At 32.5% G+C, this 9,904-nt stretch overlaps 2 protein-coding genes across 2 annotated transcripts in view; both read right to left on the bottom strand.

The window, feature by feature from the left end:
* Positions 1-2,791: 2,791 nt before the first annotated feature.
* LOC100186069 (peptidyl-prolyl cis-trans isomerase FKBP4-like) lies at positions 2,792-7,717 on the bottom strand. Its single transcript, XM_018814120.2, is given in 10 exon segments — positions 2,792-3,059; positions 3,145-3,279; positions 3,990-4,091; positions 4,418-4,621; positions 5,206-5,261; positions 5,264-5,464; positions 5,876-6,041; positions 6,154-6,317; positions 6,642-6,786; positions 7,237-7,717. Coding segments are annotated over 10 exon segments (1,410 nt in total). The 5' UTR covers positions 7,312-7,717; the 3' UTR covers positions 2,792-2,897.
* Positions 7,718-8,067: 350 nt separating this feature from the next.
* Positions 8,068-9,904, bottom strand: part of LOC100181349 (proton-coupled folate transporter-like) — a 10,339-nt gene continuing 8,502 nt past the window's right edge. Inside the window, exons 10-12 of the mRNA XM_002119868.5 lie at positions 9,620-9,703; positions 8,925-9,081; positions 8,068-8,841 (exon numbers count right to left, since the gene is read on the bottom strand). Coding sequence (XP_002119904.3) covers positions 8,766-8,841; positions 8,925-9,081; positions 9,620-9,703 — 317 coding nt within the window. The 3' untranslated portion in view covers positions 8,068-8,765. The remainder of the gene's footprint in view (positions 8,842-8,924; positions 9,082-9,619; positions 9,704-9,904) is intronic.

Genomic DNA, 9,904 nt, shown 5'->3' with positions numbered 1-9,904 from the left:
ATTTATATTCAATATGATGTAATGCATTTTTTTGGTTATATATTTAGAAAATCATAAATTATCAGTAATGCTTTGTGTTAGTTATATAGTAGGGTAGGAGAAGACGGGACACCTTTAGCACTTAATATCTAAATATTCTGATCGTGTTTTAAACAATTGACAACGTTCTATTGGAGTTGTAAGGATATAGTTTTATAATTCTTTGAATGTTCTTTGTTTACTACAAAATGGGACGGGAAAATAGAGTTAAAAGGTGTCCCGTCTTCCCCCACCTCCTGTATATTTAGAAAATCCTAAAACATAAAAAAAAATTGTTAAAGTTATAAGTTTGTTGGGAATTCGGGCATGAGGTGTATAAAATAGGGTACCTGTTTATTTTTCCTGACAATTAAGGCAACCCATTAGTGAACACTGGGTTTGGAGCAATGCCAGGGGGTTTATTTCCTAAGGTCACGGGCACCTACAATAGTAGCAGTGACGAGCCTTGAAACCAGAAACTCATGGTCTGATTTTTGTATTACTGTATTCATATTGTAAAAATGTATGAAAATTTCCTGTTTTTGCAGATTAATCATGTACTCTCACTGCTTATGTGAACTTGACATTGATGATAATGCAATTGGGAATTTATCGGCTCAAGAATTGTTGGCAGCCCTGGAGAGAAGAAAAGAAGGTTAATGAATGAAACTTGTTTTTTGGTATTTGTTTTTTCTCACATGGCGGCGTCCTGGCAGTCATAATAATCATGTTTTCTGTTTTATACATGTCATATCTGCTCACTAGTGGCCACATTATAATAATAATAACTTTATTTGGCTCTGCAATAACGGTGGCAAAGATTTAAAAAATTTTTAAAGAGATGACAAGAAATGGGGTCAAAACAAAAGTTTGTAAAATATGATTACAGTTAAAAACGTATTTACATTTAATTGGAAGAAAATGAACGTGGTCGCTACACCTATTTCTTCTCATGTTCTGGGGTACCGACACAAGTTAAATCACCAGTTTTCTGTTTTATACATGTCATGTCTGTTTACAAGTTGCCATATACCTAATTTTGTTGCTGATTGGTTTTTGGTGGGTTTGTTTTTGTTCTGTATGGCTGAAAATGTGGACAACCCATCAGTGATCACAGGGCTGAAGCAATGAACAAAGTTTTACCCAAAGATACATACACAATTGTAGCAGCATCAAACTTGGTATCGTTTTGTTACAATAGGACTGCCTAACCACTGAGCCAAGGCAACAGACATTGCTGTATAACTCAGCCCAAAGGTAATGGGTTCAAGGCTCTTCACTGGTACCATTGTGGGCATATGTGTCTTTGGGCAAGACACTTAACGGCAATTGCTTCAACTCAGTGGTCACTAATGGGTTTTCCAAACTATCAGCCACTCATAGGAGGTGTATGCAGCATAACACTTGTGTTTTTGTCGTTCCCAGCCATGCAAAAGTAAAGTGAGGAGTAACATTTAACTGTTTTTTAAACAACCAATCTATTATTATTGAACTAATGGTGCTGGTGATTTTCTTATTCCTAGGTAACTTGCCAGGGTTAAAAATGAAAACTACAACTGAAATACAAAAAGATACTTTTTCTGCAATTGTTAAACTTGCTTCTGGTTTAAAGAAGAAAAAGAAAAAAGGAAAAAAAAAGAAAAAGAAAGTGGGTAACAACTAGGACAATACTAACTTTTACCAACAAGTTTGGAGCTCTAATGTTATGATTTACCACAACATGAATACTTACAGTCTTAATTTTTAATGGAAATCACACTTTTAGTTTTTTTTTAATTTCTAATTAACAGACGTTTACAAAGATCAGAAAAATCTTTTTTTTTTAATTTTTTTTTTATTCTTAACCGTTTAAAATATTTAGTTAAAAAGCTACAGAAAAGTTTATTATTATATATATCTCTAATCTATCTTTTACCAATGTCATTGCCTACTAAATAAAATAATAATACTTACATATTTTTCAGAAATGAACATCACTGCTCAACGCATCCATAAGGCACTTCTTTTGCACTTTGTAACCATTACCTGCCCACCCCCAGTTTAGTAAATTGATTGTTTAAAAATTACATTACATTACCTGTTTTATATTTTTGTGCTCAATCTTGAGGTACAGTACAAAAATTCTATGAAAATATCAAGTCACAAAATTTAGGTTCATATATGTTTAATAACTGTTTGTTAGGTAAGAAAAAAGAAGTTATTTCTACATTCTTTTGCTGCCCATACAATCTCACTGTTATAAACCACCAAACTTTACCTTTTCTGAATAAATATGGTTACTATAAATGTTTGCATGTATCAAAATGAACTGTATTTTAGTATACTGAATACAGAATAATCTGCACTTACTAAAAGCAGGTCTGACTTTACACTTTTCACAAATGCACCAACAGATAAACAAATTACTTTTTCTGTAAAACAGTGTTTCTCAACCAATTTAAGTTAGACTAAAATATTAAGCATAAAATAACTGTGAATAACAAAAAATATTTAAAAAAAGAGTTTTATAAACTACAGTTGGCCTAACCAAATCAAATACCTCTTTGTGAACTGAGATGCAACTGCAAAGACCAATTCTGGCCTCAAAGTATGTCCGCAAAAAAAAACTTGCTTTAATTACATTAATATAGCTACACTTCTGTCTAATCTACTGTTCTATGCAAGCGTAATGTGCAGACATACATAATAAATTAGGATATTTCAAATCGTTAAGTAACTAAGTGTACCAGGACACATTTTTGGGTCATGCCGATCTGAAAATAATTCCAACTTATCACTTTAAAAAAATTGGACGTATATTTCACAGCAACAGTTTTGAACAACGACAAGATGCACAGGTTTTTACAAATTTTACGAGATTTGCAAATTATGATTGAAAATTATGCAGTAGCAGCTTCTGGTTCCGCAACAGGGACATCCCCAGATCCATCATGATTGTCTCCATTAGTTTCAGTTTTTTCGGCCGCGTTTGCCGATTTTTTTGCAGCTTTTGCTCGAGCTTTTTCTTTCTGAAGTTCAACTTTGCGCTGAATTTCAAGTTTCTGAGATAAAATGTTTTAAATTTTTTTTAATTTTGTGCTACCGCACTGGTGACATATTAAAATATTTGCTGAATCTATCATATACCTCATCTTCTTGGGCAAACTTATCGAACATCCCACGAAAAGTTTTCATTTCCTTTTGTTTGATTTTTTTAATTTCGATGTCACATCGTTGGATAAATTGCTTTGCCAACTTGTTGTTTGGGTTAATTTCAAGCACCTGAAAGAAACATGTTATTGCAGTTTAACAAAATATTTTAAATTTTATATGAGTGAGGTTCTGCAGTGTGGCATGTCATGGGACTTTGAGTTTAGTCTGGAGTTGGCCCATTACCCCAACACCCAGGTGCTACAACCCACAAGCAAAATCAGGATTGGAGAAATTTCAGTTCAGTTTTTGCCTATACATAGGCCATCAATGGTACCATTATTCATTATCGAGCATTGAATCCAATGTTTTTTTCGCCTTTTCCGTTAATATGAAACTAAAAGGGCCATAGGATCATACTTGCAAATCATAGGATTAAAAATCTTTAAAAAAGGTTTTAAAAATCAGATAAATTAAAATCGCAGAAAAATACTGCCCAACGAAGTAGAAATATATAGTAAAAAAATACGGCCAATGGTACTGTAGTTTTGTATGCATTGTACAAGTCATGCCAAGTACCCATATTTAAATGAATTTAAAAACTAACATACACACACAGTATAGGCCCCTAACTTATTATAGCACACGGGAGGCAGGGATAGTTAGACATACAAAATAAAACAAACCTATCTTGTTGGTGGTAATGTTTACTGATTAATGCAATGTAAAAATATCCAGGGGTGTCTGTCTACCCTGCCACCCCATGTTAGGCGCCTACATAGCCACAGTACAATAGAAATTAGAAGGCCAGTGAATAGTCTTAACAAAATAACAAAACTTACCTTTGCAAACTTTGCTTTAGCGTCATTATAGTCATGTTGTCCGTACATAGCTTCGCCCATTCGATAATACGCTTTCTCGTTATTGACGTCCAATTTTATTGCCTAAAAGTTAAAACAAAAGTAAATACTTTAACATTAAGATTTTCGTCTAAAATTTGTTGTTTTTTTGGGACCATTAATGTAAGCTTATTAGCTATACTGTATCAATTCACAAGGTATGTAGATGTATAGTACTGACAAGTGACAACCATATAGTACTAACTAAGCAATTTTCAAAATGGTTAAGTTATGCAAAGCATATTTATACCTAAAAATTCACCAGAAAAACAGATTGTACCTTTGTTCTACATTTATTTTACCCACTTCAATATTAAAATAAAATAGGAAAAAAATCGAAAATTTGGAAAACAAAAACGGCATTTTTCCACCTCTTCACAACTATGTATCGCGTCGAGATGTAATTTCTCTTTGTTCTGACACAAAGCGATGTTGAGATACCCAGCCAATTTCATCTTCTTCCATCTTCCAATGAGCTCCTTGTCCTCCTCTGATCCATCTTCCTTTGCATCATGATGCTCGAGGAGGGTGGAAATCTTTTTGTATTGAGTAATCGCTCGTTTGTAGTTTTGTTGCTATAGGAAAAAATTGACACATTATATATATTATGGTAGGGTGGGGAAAGATGGGACACCTTTTCATTTTATTTTATCGTTCCATTTGGTAGTAAGCAAGGAACAAACAAAGAGTAGGGTGGGAAAAGATGGGACACCTTTTCATTTTATTTTATCGTTCCATTTGGTAGTAAGCAAGGAAGAATCAAAGAAATATAAAACCATATCCTCACGACTTCCATAAACCGTTGTTTATTGTTTAAAACTTGATCAGGATATTTGAATATCAGGTGCTAAAGGTGTCCCATCTTCCCCCACAGTACTATATAGTAAGGTGGGGGAAGATCTTCGATGGGACACCTTTTCATTCTATTTTTTATCCAATTTGGTAGTACACAAAGAACATTTAAAGAATTATAAAACCATATCCCCACGACTTCCCATAGACCGTTGTTAATTGTTTAAAACACGATCAGGATATTTATATCATAACCAGGTTTCAATTTTTTATGAAATATTTTTTGTATTTAAACTAAAACATTGTGGGATATTTTGGAGTTTTAGTTGTATTGGAACTGACCATTTATGCAGAAATGTTAACTCACTTTTACGAAACTTGTTCCTTTTTCTTTCGCTATCTCACTTTGTTCCAATCTCTCTCATCTGTACATTCCCAAGCCTCTTTAGATTTCTCAAAACTGAGCAATGTCAGCTCGTACACGAGGTGCGCGTAGGGGGGCACGGAGAGCGCACTGCACCCCTCGGCCCCAAACCCATACTGCGGGGCAACCGTAATGCGGCAATGCTCGTTTTTCTTCATTTTTTTAACAGCAATGTCAACAGCAGGGGGGGTCAAATCATCACCTTAAAAAAAATAAAATTTTAAGCGTTTTTTAATTAAGTGAGTTTTTGATAAAGAACCTTATTAAATTATTAAATACTTTAAACCTTATTATTAAATACTTTAAACTTTATAACAAAACAATGGCTCACAGCTAACAAGTTTGGTTAAAAAAAAAATTGGTTCAAAAGTGTAAGACTTAATTTCAGGTTGTACAGAGACGCAAAGATGCCAACTTTTGCAAAAAAATGAAAGTCAGTGAAACATTATCTCTTGAATTAAATTCATTTAAATCAGCTGTCTCTCGTGTAAGAAGTGATTTAAAAAGTTCTCAAATTGTGCTAAAAATTGAAGTCACCTACAGTAACAAAAACAAATCCATATCCTAAATACCCGAAAACACTTTTTTTTCTAATTTTTCTAGTTTTTCTTACCCTCCCCAACATTATACTTGGCAGTTCTGTTGTCAAACACTGTATCGTTATATTTTCCTAATATTAAAACCTCCACCAGAGCCCCATCATTAGGGGTCATATAATCCTCGTCACCAGTTTTTAATACTTCACGGATTACTCCTTTATCGCTTGTGAGATCTTCACCCTGGAAAAAAATGATATATATATAAAGTACTTTGGGGGAAGATGGGACACCTTTGAGAGTTAATTTTCAATTTCCAAGATTTTCGTTTTACCAATTTATTGTCAATTCTCACCTCCCAATCGAAGAGTTCAACTTCAAAAATTAACGTTGAATTCGGGGGGATTTTTGGTGGGCTCCCACTTGAACCATAAGCATACTCAGGTTTGCATGTCAACTCACAAACTTCTCCACGTTTCATGGAAGCAACTCCACAATCCCATGCCTTAATAACCTCACCTGTGCAAGTGAATGAATCAGAATGTGATATATATATTTTATACTAAATAAAATAGATAGGAAATATTTAATGTTTGCGTCGCCATATCTCCCTGAAACAACCCGTTTAATAACAAAGAAGCTCCAAGATTTAGATACAATTAGTTAAATCTTAATAGTCTTCGAACACAAAATGTTTACTATTTGCACTATTAACACCGATGACTAAAACTCTTCTTGCCCAAAATGGCGAATAAATGTACAAATAAAGCGGGAACGAAAACAGAGAACAAAAACAGCAAAGACCAGTCTATGACACCAACTAACATTTTCAACAAAATTTACCTTTTCCAAGATTGAAAGTAAATTTCTGCCCATGATTATGCGATGAATCGAACACTGTTCCGTCAAGTAACTTCCCTGTGTAGTGAACCGTTACTTTGCTTCCATTGGTTGGCTGATTTTCACCAACGCCCTCTTTCAGTATGATCTAATAATGAGAATAGAATGCAATAAATGAATGTAACTTACTTTATCTTTGCGAGTCACGGAAACAACAGTTGTTATAAAACAGGTGTTTTGTTTCATACACCTCGTGTCAGCTTACGAGTTACCATGTATGATGTATGCTACTTTGTGGGTGATTATGTTTTTTGGAGGGGGGGGATTTTTTTCTTTTTTTTGTTTGCAGATAACTTGCACAACTCATTAGTGATCACTGCATCTTTTTTGTGTGAATTTCAATTTAATATGGTTTAAATAATCATTTGGCAGAATTTCGTACGGATTTTTCAAAAATTAGAAAAATTGTGTGAATTTATGGAAAAAAACATTTTTTTAGGCAAAGGTCTATTATCCAGCCATTCCCTCCAATCTATAACAATAACTATATATATTTCATATACAAGCAATAAATTTTTTTAATTAAAATGTGACACACCTTAGTGACACCCCCATCTTGTAGTTTTGAAACATCGACTGGTTGAGCAGAGGTTGGAGAATTTTCATTAGACATTTTATAAAATATATGTTTGTTGGAGATGGTAAAAAATGGATGTGCAACCTATAAGTGCAGACAGTATCTCTGAAAAAACGGTTTATATAAAAGTTGGAATATGTTAAAAAAGATAATAAACAGCAAGCATATCACTTTGTAAAAAATTAAAATTCCGTGTGAAAAATTACAAATATATATTTACAAAAAATTTACAAATTTCGTAATTGTAATTTATGTGAAAAACTAGTAAATTACGAGGCTCTAAGACGCTAATAAACATATGCAAGATTAGCGTATGGGTAAAAGGAAAAAAACGTTTTATTTTTATACAAAGGTTTAAAATAAGCGAAAAATATATTTCCAAAAACTACGTTATACCTAGTTTCGTTTATTTAAACCAAAATACCGAATCTCATTTTTGTCTACTTGTTAACAAATTACACAACGTAAAAGGCATTGCTTGTTGCATGTGCATACAAAAGAATTCGCTAACAAATGAATTTGAAATAACAGCGACCGCGCGTTGATCTGCCAAAATTTAGACATGCTGTAAAAAAAGCATTGTTTCTAAATCGGATGAGAGCTAGAACCAGAGCTCTGCTAGAACTTTCTGATAACAGACTCTGTATTAGTATTCTATGCTCTGATAATACATTAGCTAGGGAAATTTTTCCTGGACAAATTTCATTTTTAACCGACTTGTTTTGGTAAGTATTAGCAGACCTCAAACCTAAAGAATAATAGCTATTTGATAATTAATTTTGCACTCTAAAATGAAGTATAGTATTTCGCTTTATTTACGTGAGAACGTCTTTTATCAAAAACGAAACAAGATATTTTACAGCTTTTTTCGTCTTTGTTTTGACATTAAAAATACAAGAAGTTTAATAATTTATCCAACAACAACGATTATATTTCTTTATTAGCTGAGGCCACATGAAACTTATAAACCACCACAATACAAGCACATAAATGAGTAATTCATGGTCAAATAAGGTCAATTAAAAGCAACAAATTAATTAAAAGAATTGCACGAAAGATTGCTTAAATGAAAACTTCATTTCCCATAAATCAGTTATATACAAGTGCTAACAAAAGTAAAAGAAAACAAAAAAGAAACACTGTTTACTACACAATAAATCCTAACAAATCTGTTTATATCAAAAAAATAATTTCAGGATTTTTTTATAAAATAAATATAATTTCGGAAAAATTTATAAAGAATAATAAACCAAGTGCAGTATCTAATTTTCCAGATACAATCTGTAAAAGTACGTTATTGAAAAAAACAAATGTTCATAATTCATGGCACTAGTTTAGATTAATCAAGCTCTAATGAATTATTTGCATATAATAATTATCTTGAAGGAAAGGCACCAAAACACATCAACTATAGAATAACTTCCTTAGTGAGGTATTTTGTAAATTTTGAAAAGCAAAGTGCATAATATTAGATGATATGAAGAAACCAATCATGATAATAATGGCTTTGTTTCACCAATTTCAACTGTCAGTCTATCCCGGCGCTTGTCAGCGATAGATACAACTCTGAAATTCACAAAAAATGATAACAGAAAAGAAAAATTTCAAAAATCTAATTTCCAGAATATTACACAAAAATTTAAACTCACAGTATGAGCACACATGGTATAAGAGCCACACCAGCGCCGTACAACCACATGAATCCATGATATATTGAAAGTGTAGCAGGATATAACGTTAAGAAAGATAATGTAGCCACCAGAAACATAAGTATCTCAGTACAGGAAACTACAGCAAATACAGCACCTGCATGAGAAAGAATATTGTAGCAGTTTAAATGAATGAATGTTTTTCCTAACTTGCTTTATCGTCGAGTGGCAGGAAAATGACTGTTGTTATAACATGGGTGTTCTGTTTCATACACCTTGTGCGACTAACATTTGGCATTTAACTTTATAGGTGATTTTTTTGGCTGGCAATTTTTTTAACCCATTAGTGACCACTAGGTTTCAGATTGTCGTCTAGTGTCTTGCCCAAAGGCACATATGCCCACAATGTAGCAGTGACAAGCCTTAAACTCGTAACTTCTTGGTTAAAGGCAGGCAGACTAACCACTGTGCCACGGCACTGGAGTTTCATGCAGAATGCTAAACTAACCATGGACAAAGCTTTGCGCAAAAAAAATATTTCAAAAGTATAAGTTTTTTTGTTTCAAATAGTAAGGACTTGAATAATTTTAACTGGATTATTATTTTTATATTTGTTATAAATATACTTTACAAATGCATTGCATATTGTTAAGTCAAACATAGTGTATATATTATATCTCATCATTAAGTCATACCTTGTTCATACTTTGATGCAAGTGAAGAAATCTTGGCTTGAATGAAAGGTTTGGCAGGATTGCAGAATAAAGTTAATGAAGTTGCTGAATAAGAATTGAATACCATTATTCGAAAAATTTTCATGAGAAAAATAATTTTTATAATCAAAAAGAAAACAAATTTTAAAAAATGAGAAAAACAAATAAATTAATTTTTTAAAACTTAAATGTTACTTTTTAAATAAAGCTCAGGATTGTTTTTTAAACATATTTTTAAATATTTTAAATCTTAGTACCATAATCTAA

The sequence above is a fragment of the Ciona intestinalis genome, chromosome 11 (assembly GCF_000224145.3).
Source record: "Ciona intestinalis chromosome 11, KH, whole genome shotgun sequence".
In the NCBI taxonomy this organism is placed as follows: Eukaryota; Metazoa; Chordata; class Ascidiacea; order Phlebobranchia; family Cionidae; genus Ciona; species Ciona intestinalis.
Note: the sequence above shows the minus strand (reverse complement) of the source record. Positions and strands in the feature narration are given on the sequence as shown.